Raw genomic sequence first — 18,388 nt, 5'->3', positions numbered from 1 at the left:
AAAACAGTAAGCCTTTATTAAATGCTTAACTTGGTTCCAACCAACTTTAAGTTAAATTAAGCTTGCAAAGTTAGAAATACTTAAGATGCTCCTTGGGGTTCAGAATATTATTAATGAGTCTCCCACACAGTCTCTGCAGCCTTTTTCTAAAGAGAGCCATTTCTGGGTCAGTGGAGTTAAAAGGATTACATTTGAACAAAAGAAGGGGTACTACTCTTCCTTTTAGCCACCTGAAATTTAAACAGCTAATATGATTAGTCTTTTTGTAGCCAGTTTGATGAAAGGCACTTTCCAAAGACAATCCATTTCATCCTAAAACAGGTGTTAAAAAAATAGTCCAAATACATTGCCCTCTGAAGCTCCTTATCTGGATATTTATCTTAAGGCTACCTCCAGGAGCTATATCTGTATATTTAGCCATAACAGACTGGATTCATTTGTAGGTAAAGATGTCTTCATCCAGTTGTCTACAAATGAGTGATGAGTCCAGATTCCCACTGCTGAAAGATTTTACTAATACAGCACACAGGCAATTGAGAGCAATTCAACTTTCTGTCAAGAAGACAGAAAGTCTTCTTGGCCCAGTCAACCTGGGCTTGATTGACAACAGAAGTCCTGTGCCAAACCTGCAACACTATGGGCATCTCATTTACTCCAAGGTATCCCAAACAGCACCTAACATCTATGCTTAAGTAACTGAACTGAGCCCTCATGCCCGCATACCTCTTTGGACACCAACAGATGCACAGATCACTCATAAGTGACTATAATCAAAGCACAGACAGCTGTTTTCCACATAGACATCTCCATACAAATAAATGTTTGCTCAGCTCTCACATTAGAGTCATCACCCAGAGGACCATTGCCAGTTGCAATTTAGAAGTTCAACAACAAAACTAATTCCTCCAAAAACAGACTGCTTTCCCAAGGAGGATGCAGAGACAGCAGAAGCAAGTGAGATATCACTGGTCACTCCTAACAACTGCTCAGTGGACAAAACAGAGTCAAGGACAAATCCTACTCAGTTAAGCAGTACTAGTCCATCAATTTATCAGAAAACAGAGTCTGAGTCTTGGAGCTCAAAGTTGTATCACCTGTAGAACCTGTAAAAGCCTATAGGGTCTCTTTGATTCTTGCTTAACATCATGACTACAGCCCCAGCATGAGCTGCTGTAAAAGATGTCTCCTTCTGAACTACTTGCTCTGCCCTAATTACAATCAGGAAAAAAGGAAGCACATCCGAATTTCAAAGCACACAGACTTGTATTATTATGGTAATAAAAGTAATACATATTTGTTTATCTGAAGTGAGGCGTATCATCCAAAGCAGCAGCATAGTTTGAAAAACAGTAGATCATTTTCTTAACAACTACTCAAAACTTCGGATGGTTTCAGTTACATTTTGCTATGGTAAAGCAAATAGTGCTTTGGATTCAAAGTCATTATCATTCAATTGTCTGTTTGTAAAAGAATAGAAGGAGACATTTAAAATATGAGCGCATGAAAGGGCTTTTCAATCTCTTGAGCCAATCTAAAGTTAACTGAGTGAATCACTGAGCAGCAAGTCAACTAATAGGAGGAGAAAATCAACACTGAGAAACAATTATAGTTCTATATCTCCATCCTCCAGGATTTGAATTCAAAGTCAAGTAAGTCCCCAAAAGTCTCCACGACTTGCTAGAACTGCTTTGCATACCAAAACAAGGTAAACATGTTTTCATAAGATCTAAGTGGAGATATCCAGACTGAAAACGCAAGATGGCAAATGAGAAAGTGACAGTGAACAGATTATAGCATTAACCCAACTACTGACACCATGAAATGAGGATTTGCCTTCTTAGCAATACTCAGATTAGTAAGTTCCTGCCATGCACTCAGAATATTAGTTCCCAATTCTCCTTACATAGGATGCTTCAGCACTCCATCATGCATTGTTTATGATCTTCACAAAAAAAAAAAAAGTGTCAAATAATCATCTGCATAGAGGAGCTGAGATGCCCGCTGGACATTCTATTTGGGAGCTGTAGTGTCTCATGTTGATCTTGGGCACTTCTTGATAGAGTTTAGCTTGCTTCAAATTGGAAAGGATTTTAAACAGCAAAGTTCCAGTATTTTTAATCCTTAAAGCCATTGAAATGAGAGGATCCCTGTAAAAGGAAGAACAGCCATTCCATCAGTGCCAGAATTACTGTCTAAACCATTGTGGCTCTTTGCCTGGCTTTAGAAGCCCTAGGTCTGATTTTTAAATCAACCAAGCACATACAGTTCCAACTGAAATCAGCTACTCTGGAAATTCAGACTGACCATGCAAAATAATGCAACTCTTGGGAAAAAAAAACCAATAATAATTGACTGTAGTTTACCTTCAACTTTGGCATCACCAAGTAGAAAAACTAGAATAAATGACCAGAACTGTTTCTCTCAGACCTGACATTTCACTCTTACAGTTTTTGGAAGGTAAAACAAAACAAAAATGTAATTTGACCACAAGCTCAGAATCCCAGCCTTCAACTATGGGTATTGAGAGGTCAGAAAACCACCAACTGTATGGATACCATTTGCCTTGTTTGGACAAATATGATCACAAAACAGTTTTTCTGCCAGCAGGAGCCAAGCCAAGCATTTACAACTTAAGATGTCTAAGGGAGTTCAGCTGATGTTATTGATAATCTAACAAACACAAATGCCTCCTCAAACCTGTGGTTATAATCACTACTCCCCACTCCATGGCTTTCCTATTAAGGAGGAAGGTTTTCCATGAGTAAAAATGAGTAAAGCGGCTTTGAGAAATTGATAATTGCTCAATCAACAACAGTTCCAACACTTTATTGCATTACCCAGCCCAGAGGAGCTTTGGATGTGGGAAGAGATGTCAGAGCTGCCTGATGTTTTGCTGATGCAGAGGGAACACAATCACCTTGTGTTGGTCTGAGTCTCAGGCATGGAAACAAGCTCTAGGGAAGCATCTGATGGAGGTATTTATGTACACGTGATTCATAATATCTATAAGGTCTTAGTTCTGTTGCACTCACAACAAACACAGTTACCAGGTGCTTTCATAAATGGGAAGGTGGGACACAAACCTAACAAGCCTGAAGGATTAGCAATTTGCCTCCATTTGAATCTGGAGAACACTCACAAGTCTACACCTTTCCAAACTGTCATTCCAAGCTGCTGAATTACTGTGACAATATCACAGAACGGCCAGGGTTGGAAGGGACTTCAAGGATCATGAATCTCCAACCCCCCTGCCACATGCAGGGCCACCAACATCCCCATTTAATGCTAGACCAGGCTGCCCAGGGCCCCATCCAATCTGGCCTTGAACACCTCCGGGGTCAGGGCATTCACAACCTCTCTGGGCTGCCTGTTCCAGTACCTCACCACTCTCTCTGTAAACAATTTCCCCGACGTCCAACCTGAATCTCCCCTCCCTCAACTTAAAACCATTTCCCCTCGTCCTGCAATATAAGCCACAACAACTGTGCTCACGGAAGGGAGACCTTTCCCATGGAGGAGCTCTGAGACAGCTGAGCAGCAGGGCCCTGGGGATTCAGGAAGCAGAGTATCAGAATCAGGCAGCTCTAGCCATGGCAGCACAGGGCAGACCAAGTAAGCATCTAAATCAGCTGATTTGAAAGGTGCTCCAGACACATGCACACCATCATTTCCTCCTTTCTATGACTGCACAGAAAATTTAAATGCAATTGTGAAACAGATTTCTTAAAAATCTACATTCTTGTTTATCATCCATAATATAGCACTTCTCCTGGCATCTTGTGGTTGACACTGCTCCCTGCAAAATGCCCAGTGAAACACTAGAAACGCTGAGACTGGAACCTACTGACGTGAGAATAATTGTACAGAACAGTGCAGAAAAAGGCAGCAGGGCTATTTCAGAAGCCTGTAAAAATCTGTTTGTGTTTTTTTAGATTGCATCTCTTAACGTTGCTATAAATCAGCATTTCCCAATCAGCAGAGTACAATGCATATTAAGACATACAGATTTCTAAAGCAAGACATTGCATCCTATGCTTTCTAATTAGCAGTGCTGGCCTAATTGAGTGGCTCTGCACCAGAGTCAATACAGCTGTGAGCTGGCTGGCAGTGATGTGAGGAGCAGCATCCACACACATCTGAGAGAGAGGGAAGGGAGATCTTGGAATACATGGAAATAGAAATGAGAAGAAACAGTAGGAGGATTTGCAAAGGCAAAAACAAAAGAATAAGTAGCAGAAATAAGGAAGTAGTAGTCCTGAGATTTACTAAAAGCCACACCCACACTGGCTGAAGTTGTGAAAAACTGCAGTGATTTCTTCCAATAGTTTGGAAAAAAAAAAAAAAAAAAAATCATTCCACATCATTCTAAAGCAGCAGCACATTTCTATGCTGTAGAAAGAGCCTTTCTTTCCACTGACTTAACAATTCCCCATTTGGATCTCAATTCCTTTTCAGTTCCTCAGAAAAACCTCTGCATGTCAGCTTTCTTACCAATATTCACCTTTTCTGACTCCTACCCCAACTTAGATTAGCAGAGTTCCTGCATCTTTCTCAGAGGCTTGAAATTGATAACCCTCCCATTCTTGGTTTCTCACTTCTCTGGGCATCTGGAAGTGGGTCTTAGTGTCACCTGAGTGGGATCACACCATCCCAGAGAAGTAAAGTCACAGGTCCAATGCAGCATGGAAGTGACAAGGATAATCAGGCCTTTGTGAACGTTCAGCCTAGGCTGGTCCCATAAGCCAAGATCTATGCAATAAGCTCCCCTCTCCTTGATTTACAATATCCTACACAGGTCAAAGGTACTTTGATGTTTTGCTAAATTAGAGTAATTGCCTCTTCTTGTCCATAACTCAATTAGCTCAGCTGGAATAACAACAAAGGTGAGGACTAATTGTAAGACGCAAAAGCCTTACCCTTTAGATCCTGACATGTTCGGTTCCCTTTCCAAACAGCTTATAAAGCATAAACGTATGGCTTGGTAAACGGTATGCTTCCACAGACCATCACAATCCTGTGTTTAAATTACAGGTGTAATTGTTATTTCTCCATTTCTCCAACAGAATAGTTATTGAAAATTATGGAAAGCGCATTTTCGCTGCAGTTCAGCTATCTCATACCAAGTTCCTCCAGAACTCTTTAAAGTATCATCTGGAGCTGGTGACTTACTGATTTTTAAGTTATTGATTTGTTCCAGCTCTTCTTCTGACACATCTTGATTACCAGAAAAGAACAAGTCCCAGTAGGTACAGCTCTAATACTCTCAGTGCTGAAGACCGATGCAAGGAAATCATTTAGATTCTCCGTAATGTTTTATCATCTTTAATTTCTAGCTTTAATCTTTAGTGGTCTACTTTCTGAACTACCAGTTATCATTTGACAGAATAGGAATAAACCTAAACCATTTTTATTTTATCCCTCTAGATACTTGCAGTCTACCACATTTCCTTTTAATTCCCTCTCACATTGAGCCCTTACACTAATTAATGCACCGTTGTATAGGAAAGCTTAAAGTTGGGAATGATTTCCTTTAGATTTAAAAAAAAAACAAAAAACAAAAAACCACAAAAAACAGAAAACCCAACAAACCTCTCAAAGCTACCATTCAGTTGTACTGGTTTACTCTTTTCCTGCCCAATATCATTTTCTTCAGCAACATATATACCCTCCAGATTCTATTATCCATTCTTCACTTCAATCCATGTTATCTTTATAGATATTTTTCCTATATTTCTCCTTCAGGAGTTTTCTTGATTAACCCTACGTTACTGAAACCTGCTCACTCTGAAGTTCAGATTTCACAGTCACTTCCAGTACTTCCTCTCACACCAAACTACAGGACCATATTATGTTAAAGCAGCTTCAGAGGCAACGATTGTCTTGAATTCCTTCCTGCACGTTGCTTAGGATCAAGAGCCAACTATCAGGATGTTAACACGTAAAACAGGTAATCTTGATCTGAAATCCTATACCTACATTGACTCTGATTCAGTCTGAATAGACAGGTACATATACCTTGTTTAGACTTGGCAGAAGTAGAAACCAGGCAGCAAGTAGCCAACCTGGAGCACATCACCTACACCAGAAACAACCGGCTGACAAAAGCTGCCTTACTTGCATTTGGACACAGCAAGGCTGAACACAAGGGAGGCCCAACCAACACAGCCCAACTTGCAGAAAGCACCCAGCCACAAGTTAGGGTGACAACTATCAAGAAGAGGCACACACTCTCCCTCTTGTTGGAGCAGAGTTCCCAGTTCAGGAAGAATGGCAATGCGAAGGATTAACTCTTGATGGCTTGGGGTCTCAGAGGAGACAGGTCACCCAGGTTTGAGTCATTATTCTGATTCTTAGTGCTTTGTTTTATCCAAGAGATTTTAGTGCAAAATAGAGTAGAGCCCCTAAAAAAAAAAAAAAAAAAAAAAAGTATATTTGCTACAGCCTGGTGCCAGCCCAGATACCCCTTTCATATATAGGAAGAAGTTATTTTTCTTAGACAGAATTGTGCAGAATTGTGTTGATTGAGCTGAAGTCACCATGTGAGTCCTAGATCTTCTCCTATTCATAGCTCTCAGTCATTGGTGGCTGAGGTCAGGCTTCATTTGCCCCACAGAACTGAACAGCTTTTCAGCAGGGCTGGCTAAATCGTACATCATATCTCTGCAAAAAGTAAAGGTGTCTGAGCAGACTTGCTTCAGGCTATTTCATTCTGTTTTACTTATTGCTAAATAGGTAGAAGCTTCTTTTAATTTTTCTTTAATTTCCTCTCGCTGACAAGGCCTCATTACCAACAAGCAACAGAGCTGCCCCACCATCCCTGCCCAGCTCCCCCTCCTTGAGCTGCCAGGTGATTACTCAAGCAGGAGAAGACCTCAAGATGCACTGGCAGAGCTTTAAATCATTTATTAGCAGTAAATAATTGGGGAGAAAAGAACTTAAAAAAAAAAATTACCTCTGGCCATAGAAATAACAGCAAGAATTAACACTGCTCTGTCTGCCACTGGTAAAGCTAAGCATTGATTTATTGTTAACTACTCAGGAAGAGAAGACACACAACACATTGAGGGTAACTCTGGCATTATGGATTGGCCCCAGCAGGGCTGTAAGCAGTGGCTCTGCTATCCTGCACCCACCACACAGTCTCTGTAGCCACACAGCAGCAGAACTGAGCTTGTCAAGCTTCTGAGGCAGGGTGCAGCTTATATACCCAGGCCCTGTAAGCCACCACAACAGCAGCAGTATTCTCTGCTGCCTGCCTCTGCTTCAGTACATAAAGATCTGCTTTGGTGGTGCCAGCTCAGATAGAAAACAGGTAAAAGACTTAGTGGATTTATATGAAATAAAACCTCACTCATTGGATACATTTGCAAAAAAAAAAAAAAAAAAAAAAAAAAGTCATAACTTCTCTGGCAATTGAGGAAAGACACTGCTAAGAACTTTTTTTATTTCCCATTTTGCCAAGGCCCACTTGAGCACTGGCTGCTCAGATCTGGCTACTTTTGGTCCTTTCCAACCCAATTCAAAGCCCCTGAAACCAACAAGATGGCAATTCAGCAGAAAATTCCACTGCAGCCACCTGACTTCTTGCCACTCCCCTGCTCAGACACTATGTTCCAAACCACATCCAAATTCCCCCTTCCAACCTCAGCAACCCAAGGTGAGGGTATCTCCAAGCTGTGTGCCCAAGTGGCACCTCAACCCCTTGTGCGCCACACGTCCCAGGGGACAGTAGCCTAATAGCACCATGGGGCCAAACTCAGGCCCCCACCAACACGGAACCGCCCTTACCTCTGAGACACGTGTCAATGGTTAAAGGCTGTCCCAGTGAGGAGGCCACAGGGAGCCCCAAACACGAGCATGGATTTCCGAACCTTGGCAGCAATGGAGTTGGCACCCCTCGGATGCTTGGCTTGGGCACAGCACGTCCCAGGCTCCAATGAGGGCAATCAGCTGCGAATCTGTTCCGTGCTCAGCTTCAGCATCTCACTAGTCTCACAGTCCAGAGAAAAACACCTCCTACAAGCACCAGCGTCATTTCAGGCAAGGGCGTAGGATCACCAGGCTGGAAATCACATTATGGATCAGATGGGAATATGCTCCGCACACAACATCATCACATTCTTCTCCCCAGAGGAAATGGGAACCCCCAAAAAGAGCATGCAACACAAAGGAAAAACAGGGAGGGCTGCGTTTGGGGATGCTTCTGGGTCAGCAGTGAGCTTATCTCCGGTTCAAGAGCACCATCTCCTGGGTGGTTCGGCAGCAGGATCCAGCCCTGAGCCAGGCTCTGAGTGCTGCAGCAGAGACTAGAAACACTGGCTTTCATGGTATGGCTGTTCAGCAGGGAGTTCTTGGCTGATAAGTAGTATTTTAAGAATACAAACTGTAGTGTGGATCTGACATGAGAACTCAAAAATGCTTACTGATATACTCTTTAAAAAAAAAAACACATTTCACTTACTGGCTCATAGGCTTAAGACAAAAGACTCCAAAACTTTTTTCTCAGCTTTGCAGCATTTATAGTATGACTAGCAAATCACTTATCTGTGCTTCAGTGTACTGCGGCCTGTAAAATGAACACGTGGGTTTTGAAGCTGAACTGTACAAAAATCCTTTGGACCTTGAAGAATGGACTCATAACAAGGAAAAGTGATTTAATGTTTCTTCTAAACTCGATACTGCAAAGCCCTTTTGATTCATCTTACTATTAAACACAAAGTAAAATTTTACAGGAGATCATCTTTAAAAAAAAATGTTGAACCAACCTCCTGTGGAAGCTTAACATCAAGAAAGACAGCAGAGTGCTACAGAAACATACGCAAAAATGCAAATGTCTCACTGTATATGCATAGGAGCACTCACATAGTTTCACATGTAGAATGATTGCAATTAAAAAAAAAATACTATTTCTCCATCACGCATGAGGATTAATTTGTCTAACTAATAAAGATGTTTCTGAATGAATATTGAAGATCATAAAGTACTTCAGAAGTTATGGTACATACTTCAACAGCTCAAGAAGCAACCTGTAAGTGGCTTCCTCTATTAAAAAGTCTAGTGTGCTTATTTATTCTGTCCTGAAAGGCCTTAAAACATTTAAATAATTTAAAGAATAAAAGCTGCCCTTAAAAGGTTTTCTTTATTGTTGAGAGGAAGGATAAGCCAGCAGCCTGCTGCCCTGCAAGCATTTCTGATGGCTGGTTCATCAAAGGGATCATAGAAACTATGAATATATTCAATTTCTTATATGCAACACCACTCCTTTCTTCTCAGGCTCACTCTACAGCAATCACAAATTTTATACAAGAGCCCAGCTAAAACCACCTTCACTTCCAAAAAAGTGAAACAATAGTGAAAAACTGGATGATCACTCTTTCAGATGAAAAGGGAAGTGGATGCACCAGCCAACACCGTGAACAACCCAAAAGCTTCAAACTCTCTAATCCATCATCTTCCCACTTTTGCTCTCAGAGACTTGAGGAATCAGTGCTTGCCTCATAACAAACAAACATTTTCTCCTTGCACAACCCTGTAACATTGATGTTGAAATACCTGTTGTAAGGAGAGCTAAGTTTTGCATCTACACAAACTGAATTAGACAGAGACTTATTGCTCAAACAGCAGTTTGCATTTTGATACCACCCTTCTTAGAGGCGGGCACTGAAAAGGCCTCAGCTAGGTTCGGGCAGCTCAGAGAGGCTTTCGCTGGTACAATTCTCTGCTTTCACACTCCCCCACGCTTTATTTCCTTCACACTTCATTAGTCCCAAGAGACTCCTAAAAAGCACAGCAACAAGGCCCTAGACTGCGTCAAGGCAGGATTTATTCAAATGCAATAGCTATAAGAACAGAAAGGGGGAGGGGAGGAGAGGAAGCTACTAACCTCAGAAAACCTCAGGCTTACAAAGATCTTGAGTAGGATACTCTCACCTCCACTGCCAACCTTTAAATGAGGTCTGGGAAGGGGGGGATCCTGGTTCCAACCCTTCCAGTCACTCAGCTGCATTGCCTGCACCTGCGCTCCGCTGGGTTGGCCCTGCCTTCCCACCAGGTGCTCAATCAGTGGTTCAGGCCATGACTCAGCATTTCCGCTACACCCTGTAATCCATTAGGATGCTGGGAGCTGGTAACAACTTTTCTAGGGAGTAGTTTTCAGTTTAATTGATTTGAATTCCCCTAAATGAAAACTAGCAACACAACGGACAGTTGCAGCCTACTTCCATCTGCCTCTGACTAACTCAGTAAGATCAAGGAAGCCCACCCTTTTCGCTGAAGGTTTAAGTGATGAGGAAACAGCTTGCACATACTCCATAAAGGATTCCATTTGCTTAAATCAAACCACCTCGTTTTATATGTGACAGGTGAGAAGTGCTACCAGATGCAAAGGATTACCTTAATTTATGTGAGCACGTGGTCCATTCAGTTCAGCCTTTTACCACAGCAACATTACCAAAGGAATACTCTGAAAATATCAGTTTCAGTGTATAAGTTACAATAATAGTAGGAAACTTTCCAGTTTGGTAAATGTTCGGACTACATCCTAAAGTAGTAGAATAGCAGTTAATGATTTACACGCATTCCTCTCATTGCAATCCCTCAACAGTGCAACACAGCCCAAACGAGTCCAGAAGCAACTTGCTGGAGGCACAGCCAGCTAGAATACATGCCCAAGGTGGCATATGAGAACTGAAGAGTGCAATATTGGATGGGATTCAGAGGATTCATGATGTGGCCAATATTGATCAGAAGCTGTGCAGGTGGCAATGCTCGTTATCAGCCTTGATTCTTGTTGTATAGAGATGTATTTGTACAATGGCAAACTTCAGGAGCATGTAGCTTTGCTTCTTTCTTCAGAGACAGAGAGCGAGGCGAGCTCTGTGCCGGCTCTCAGTCATCCTCCTTGGTATCTCCAGCCTTCCCAAGCTGTGTTTCTGAGCACTATTTTATTGTATGAGAGGAGTACAAGCAGCACTACCCAGGGGTTTTCCCAACACTTCCCGCATCATTCCTTCCCTTGCTGCCTCCTGACATTTCCTACTGTGGGCAGTCATCCTTTCTCTCTTCCAACCCTTCACATCCTCCAGACCACAGACTCCTCAAGCTTACATCCCTGAGAATTTGCTTGGTATATCCATTAACTGACACCAGACACCACCATTGGCAGCTGTTCTCTCTTTTACACAGAGTATGAGAAAAGCAAGTGCAAATCATTCATCAACGATACCTTTTCTATTTCCCTTAAAAGAGTAGCACCAGTTTTCTAAAACAATCAACCAGAGAATTAAATTGTGGGGAAATTCTCAATTAACACTCAAAATAAACCTCTTTGTAGGCAACCAAAGTTTTATCACTTAAGTAGAGGATTTTTTTTTTCATTACAGTGACATTAGTATGAGCATCTACACAGAGGTAACAAGTAAAACAACAGCTCACGTGCACAGAGCCTGGAAAGATACATCTCCTCCAGGAATGCAGGCAGAAATCAAATTTTATGCTCCTGTTCCTGTGGCTTTTTGGTGTCATTCTTCCTTTTCACTTCTTCACTTACGATATTCTAATTAAGCCAAGGATTTATATAAACAGCACTACATACTGTACAAAATTTTAACTTTTTCTTTTTTAAGGGAGACAGAGAAAGTAGAAAAACTGTTCATAGTTCTAGTAACAGCAGGAGTTTGTGCAGGGAGAAAAAAATGTTGCTCAGAGAAAGAGGATCTGACAATGCTAAAATCACCTTTATGCTAAAGCAGCAGCAGATAATAATATTGAAATATATTCAACATTCACAAAAGAATAAAGCACCATGAAACAGCTGTTTAAGTAGATGTAGTAGCCAGACTAAGAATTAAACACTGAAGTAGAAAATGATTAGCTTTTCTTCAAGTTACCTTATCTTTGTTTACAGTATACAACCATCTCAGTTGGTCTTTTGACACAAATAACCAAAAAACTTTTGAAATTTATTTATTTTTCCAAACCTCATCTTACATTTAGAATGGCAAGAACCACTCAAAGATTAGCTGTAAGAAAACTCATTTAATCAGAATTTCAAGAAGTTAAACTGAACTAGAGCTTTGCATTTCATGTGATATGGTGTATGAACAAAAAAAAAATAAATAAATAAATCATGTGCTTATACCTACATTACTAATAATCACAACTGACTGCCTCTGAGCACAGCCTATTCATAATCAGCGTTCATGCTTAAGTCACTTCTACTGGTAGTGAAGCTGAGTGGCTGTTTAAGCTGAGATGCTATTTAAGCATAAATATATACTGACTGCATTTGAACTAAACAGTAAACTATACAATAAATATAGTGTAACCAGCACACATTTTGCAAATTCTGTTCAAGCTGCACAGACGTAGTTTCTCTACAAGACAGCTTGCTCTGGTGAACATGAAAGAGAGAAAATTGAAACTTGCATTAAAACCCCCATTCTACCAGTTACAGTTCTGAGCTCCTCTTCCAGTGAGGGTTTTTTTTTTCTTTCTTACGTTTTAGATTTCACATTAAAAGCAGCATCAGTTTCATCATAGTAATTTAAAATAAAAAGGAACTTTTGCAGACAATCTACATGAAACGCTTTATTTCCAATCACTTGCTTAGCTCACACGCAAACCATTCCTTGGTCTGCATTCATAAAGGTAAATGGCATTAAAAAACAGTGCGGTTAACTTTTATCCTTAGCAGTATTACTGTCCAGGTGAAGCTACACTGTTTTAAGATTATTTATTTTCACACAGGAAAACAAGGTTAGATAGTTGCTTGAAGACTTCCCAGAGCTTCCAACAAAGAAACACTTTGGCTATTTTCAGTAGCCCTCCTGCTGTACTTTTTAATCTTGTCTCCAATGAAACTTTAAACTGTTTAACCCCTGTCTGAAGACCATAGTCCAGGAACCACAGCTGTGCAGAGACAATACTTGGAAACACAACAGATCTAAACAGATAACTTAGTAACAAGCAAATAATACAGTAACTACTGAAGTATTCTCCTGTACTTCTGCAAACAAGAACACTGAAGCCTCAACAATTCCCACATTCTAGAACTGACACAGAGAAACTGCAGTACACCAAGTATATAAACAGGGAAAAGCCACTTTGCAAGAGGTAGAAAAGGTTTTATAAAAATCTTCAGGCACAATTCATAGCAGTCCTTTAAAAGCTAACGGGAAGATACAAAGTAATAAATGACCACTATACATGTATTTGTACTAGTGCGTTTATTTTTACCCTTTGGAACAAAAGTGTATTTCATGCACTCTCATACCATGATTTCTCATGTACTGTTGGAGGGCTTTTTCCTGTATATCATGTGAGATAGCAGAAACTTTACAGGTTCTTGGGAATTCTTATCATCAGGAGTTATAAAAAACAAAAACAAAAACAAGAAAACCCACAGATGCACAAGCACTACTTAGCACTTTTTCAAGAGCAAGGGAATGCAAACACTGTTTGCACAAGCTTGTGTAACAAAGAAACACTCAAAATCAATAAAAATAGCATTATTATTAGTTATTTTGGTTTACTCCTGCATCAATCAAAAGAATCTTTTTAGAAGTGAACTTTTTTAAAAAACAATTTCCACATGTGTATGCTTTATAGTACAGTGGTTATGATCAAATTTTCACAATATCCATAAATCAAAATACTGACATCACTACATTTACCATGAGCTAACAGACATCCACTGATAAATCTTAGTGTCAGTGTAAAAAGATGCCTTCTTTGAACTGAAGTACATAAGGCTTTACTGGTTACAAGTTCTTATCAAATATTTCGTTCCTTCCCATCAAGGCATCTTTTTCTTTTCCTCATTTTACTTTTTTTCTTGGTCTTTTTCTGCATCCAGAAGTGCTGAGCGGATTCCTAACTTCTTTAGCTCTTCTACGAGATCTCCATTCTGATGCATCTGGAGGAGGATATCACAGCCACCAACGAATTCACCATTGAGGTATACTTGTGGGATGGTAGGCCAGTTGGAGTAGTTTTTTATTCCTACAAAAAGGAAAACAAAATTGTTAAATGTTTTCCCCAACTCTACAAATAGAATAGGACTTTAAATAGATACAATTGCTTCAATCGGTCAACTGATATTTTCATTTCTTCCCCATTGAAGTAATAATTTTTCTATCTAACAGGAACACTGAAAGAAAAATTATGTCAGTAGGTTTGGCTCTCGCTCCAACTCTGGATGTGGTTTGAAAGATATGCAGTCAGCTCAGCTGCTGCAACAACTTCACATGTGCTGGAAAAAAATGCAGCATGCTCTTCCCCGTCCTGGAAACAAATATGTTAAGAAATGGGAAATCTTGAAAACCACTGAGAACAGTTTGGATCCCACTGCCATTTATATTTCCCTAAGGGACTTTAAAATACATTATAGCTGTGGTGAATTCAGTAAAAGACATACTACCGCAATTTCAATTACAACATACATTTGCCCCTTTAAGTGCCTTATGAATTTCAAATTGCTTTATCTTTCACTGCCAGACCTTACAGCTCAAGGGAGGGGCACAAAGAATGAAGTCTCTTAGAGGAGCTGACTGCATCAAATGAAGCTAGAGTCACAATTATGAAGTACGGCATTAAATTAAAAAATATACTTCATAAAAAAATAAACAAAGCCATCCAAAAATACTAACTGACCAAATGGCATAAATTGCATCCCTTAATGCATTTAGAGACACCAGGAAAAATACCATACAGAAAAATCAGTGAATCTAATTTGCCAAATGACTTTCCACACAAAACCATCAATTCAGAAATCAAATACCAGTGTTAAAAATAAAATCTACTACGATAACTGTGATCTAAGAAAAACCTTTTGTACTACACACTATAGTATATATACTATACTATAACTATAAAGTGCAGCATCAGCTCCTATCTTCAGCATCACCGCTTGCAATTTCTTCCTTAGCATTTCATTAAACCCTTTCTTGGCTGTTTAGAGGAAGTTTGCTGAAATTTTAAGCTTTGATGTGAACTTGTGATGTGAACAGTGTTTAAGAAGCAAATCTTTTTATACTAAAATCCTTTTAACTCATAACAACTGCAATGAAGAATTGAGTCCATACACAAAGGCAAATTTAAGGATAACCCTTCTCAAAGAAGTCAGATATGAAATAAGGATGGTTTTTGTTAAGATACTGTAATGCTAAACCAAGGGCACCACATATCAATTTAATGCAAGCAAGCACTGCAAACCAATTTTTCTTCCACAGAAATATTTTCTACTAAGACCCAACAGCATATGCAGACAAGCACTGATAGGTCTTTTAAAGATCTGTTCAACTTTAGATGACAATATGAACATCACATGCCACACTGTATGCATTGGGCAAAGCCTGTGTATTCAGGCTCAACCAGATTACAAACAAAACTCTTCCTCAACCTGTTCAGTAGTCCCTAGTTTAATATGGCGTTTACCAATACTACTTTAGCAGCACTGAAGCAAGCCAGCCCAGTCTATGCTTGCTGAACTCAGGATGCACTTGTGCTATTAACCTTTCAGCAGTATGGACAGACACTGCAGGGAGCTTCTTCCCAGTCCCTGCAGGTAAGTACTTCCTTCTGCGCTTCAGAAGCTGTACCTTTGAAACACTGTCTTGTAAAACCACACTCCACAGATCAGGTTTAAAGCTTGACAGTTGAACTAGTACACTGCAGTGACTGCAAAACCATCATCTGTGCAAACTGCTACTAAAAGGGGTGCCCAGAGAACTCCCACCACCAAATCTCAGCCTCCCTTTAACCAGCATTAGCACTAACAAATGCTGAAGCATATCAAAGAACTGAGTCAAGCAACCACCCTCACCACATTCTCCAGAAAAGCATCACCTTTCCACAAAGATCATTAGTACTGGTAGAAGAACTAGCCCAAAGGTGGGAAGAAATATCAAGATCTGTGACAGCATCCAGTACTTAAATAATGTAAAGAAACAATGGAAACAATCTGAGGGTGAATTGCAGCAGTTCAAACCAGTTTAAACCACTATTTCTCCAGTACACAACCCCAAGCTTCTGTCACCACACGGATCTGAACTAGCCTCACAGTATTTGATCTGCCAACTTAGAATCACCTTTGGCAAAGTCAAATTGAAGAAACATAAATTGTTATGGAACCACAGCCTAAAAGAGAGCATGGAGTTCTCTTTCAAAATGAAGGATTTGTGTCAGGGAAACACATTCCTCAGCTCAAGTTCACATAAATCATTCATCATAAGTACTAGTAAATAGTTTTGTAGACCTGAGAGTGCTTTCAGATGATAAGCAGAGGTGGGGAGATGTTTTTACAGCCTGCCTTATTTCAGCAAAGGTAAAGCTTCAGTACATCAGTTATAGTACAGATGAAAAATAACAACCTCAAAATGTGGTGTAGGTACAGAGAAGAAACTAGTTAAATGTGCCTGAAGTATCACCTCTGCTAAAAGCAAACTCTTATTACAAGTGCTATAAGCATACAAATATGCAAATACTTACATTCCTCGCTGGCACCCAGTTTATATGTCAACGCTTAAGCTGAGCAGAAGTGTTAGATATTTGATAAAAATTTAACATCTGTTCACTATCCCCATATGTACATATCAGTAAAGAATACATTCGTGAAGAGGGTTTAGGAAAGTGCCATGTTTAGGGTATCTGACTTTTCAGCACCTGAGACCAAAAGGGACAAAGAGCTTCAGTCACTGGTGAATCCCATTTGGCAAGCTACAGAGCTACATCTTCCAGCATCTCTCCCCTCTGCTACAAGCTGCCATTCACTAAAGTGAACATACAGTGGCTTTTCAGGATAAAAGAGGTAGTACAGGAAGCAATTGGCCTCAAAAGTAAGGGTGTCCTCAGGTAACTCTGCACTTCAAGGCTCCACCTCTGGCACTGGCTCATCCCACAATGCAATGAGCCAGGCCAGCCTGCAAACTCAACAGTGCTGGTATTACAGCAAGCTGGTTGTCCACACAGCCTGATACCAAATCACTTGAGGTCACTTGATGCATAACAGCATGCAAATTTAAATCACAATTTGGTGTAGTTTGGACTAGAAGAATTAACAATACGCACCTGCAATACTAGCCACATAAAACCTCAAGTCAACCTCATATATCAGAGGGAAAGGGGAAAAATGGAAGCGTCATAAGAACTGAGTATAGGCTTTCTACAAGTAAAAGAAACAACCACAACACATACAGAATAGCTCCTACCGTTTGCACAGTAATGCAAATATTTCTTGTGCAAACAATTATCATAACAAAACATAGCATCGTACTTCATCAAAAACAGCAAAGAACCCCAGCTGGCAGAGAACAAAGTGGTCCAAGTCCAAACCATTCATGAGGTTTCACAACACTGTTCACAGTGAAAAGAACACATCTGATAACTGTAGAATGGTTTGGCTTGGGAGGGACCATAAGCTCGCTCTGTTCCCTGCCTGCCATGGTTACGGTCACCCCTCACCTGCTCAGGCTGCCCAGGGCCCCATCAAATTTGGCTTTGGAACACCACCAGGGATGGTGCACCCACAGCTCTCTGGGCAGCAGTGCCAGTGCCTAACAACCTCCTGAGCAAAGATTTTTCTCCTAACACCAAACCCACATCACCCCTCTTTTATCTTGAAGCAATTCCCCTTGTTCTATCATTATTAGACCACGTAAAAACTCTCTCTCCCTCCTGTTTATAAGCTCCCCTCGAGTACTGGAAGGCTGCAATGAGGTCTCCCCGGAGCCTTCTCTTCTCCAAGCTAAACAGCCCCAGTTCCCTCAACCTTTCTTTGAAGTGCTCCAGACCTCCGTGTCTATGAACCAGGGAAAGCGACGTGGCACAGAACCCCGACCCGCAGGCTCCGTCCCGTGAGCTCGTCTTTGCGATGCACAGCCCCAGGCTCTGGGTACAAGCCGCTCACAAGCCGAAGCAAAACAAACAACACCCAGCACGGAGCAGCGAGCCCCATCGTGCCGGCGGTGCGCCTGGAGGTGACCCCGGCCCGCTGACCTTGCCGGAGGTCGGGGTCCTGCAGCACGTCGTGGGCACGGTAGTCCTCCACGCCGTGCAGCCGCAGGATCTGCACGACAGCGTTGCTGAAGCCGCAGAGGGGCTGCGCCGGGCTACCCTTCATAAACACCACCACCGGGTGCTCCCGCACCAGTCGTTCCACTGCTTCCCGCGACCCCGAGCCGCCGCCGCCGCCATCGGCCCCACCGCTGCCTCCAGCTGCCTCGCTCAGGTGTCGCCGCCCGGGTCGGCCCCGCGCTGCCCAGGCACCCAGGCGCAGGGCCGCACGCAAAGACCCGCTCATCCTGCCCCGGCCACCCAACTGCGTTCACTGGCGGTCCCCACCCCGCACCGCCGGACCCGAGCCTGCACTACAATCCTATTGGCTGAGGGC

General features: G+C 41.4%; 2 protein-coding genes and 1 long non-coding RNA gene across 4 annotated transcripts in view; 1 reads left to right on the top strand and 2 right to left on the bottom strand.

Moving 5' to 3' along the window:
- Positions 1–9,948, bottom strand: part of LOC125695481 (uncharacterized) — a 145,214-nt gene extending 135,266 nt beyond the window's left edge. The window contains exons 1-2 of one of the 2 annotated variants that reach the window (XR_007377971.1): positions 9,884–9,948; positions 7,789–8,062 (exon numbers count right to left, since the gene is read on the bottom strand). This is a non-coding gene — a long non-coding RNA (uncharacterized LOC125695481). Of the gene's footprint in view, positions 1–7,788; positions 8,191–9,883 lie in introns of those variants that run through there. The other variant, XR_007377970.1, reaches the window with a different exon arrangement.
- The window catches only part of SYNE3 (spectrin repeat containing nuclear envelope family member 3), a 254,097-nt gene that overhangs the window by 164,876 nt on the left and 70,833 nt on the right, over positions 1–18,388 (top strand). The gene's annotated exons all lie outside the window — the stretch shown is intronic.
- GLRX5 (glutaredoxin 5) lies at positions 12,576–18,371 on the bottom strand. Its single transcript, XM_048949939.1, has 2 exons — positions 17,995–18,371; positions 12,576–14,001 (listed from the first exon to the last, which is right to left on the bottom strand). The coding sequence occupies exons 1-2, from the start codon at positions 18,296–18,298 to the stop codon at positions 13,823–13,825; spliced, it is 483 nt and encodes a 160-aa protein (XP_048805896.1). The 5' UTR covers positions 18,299–18,371; the 3' UTR covers positions 12,576–13,822.

The sequence above is a fragment of the Lagopus muta genome, chromosome 6, assembly GCF_023343835.1.
Source record: "Lagopus muta isolate bLagMut1 chromosome 6, bLagMut1 primary, whole genome shotgun sequence".
Classification (NCBI taxonomy): Eukaryota; Metazoa; Chordata; class Aves; order Galliformes; family Phasianidae; genus Lagopus; species Lagopus muta.
This window is presented reverse-complemented; position numbering and strand designations above follow the sequence as displayed.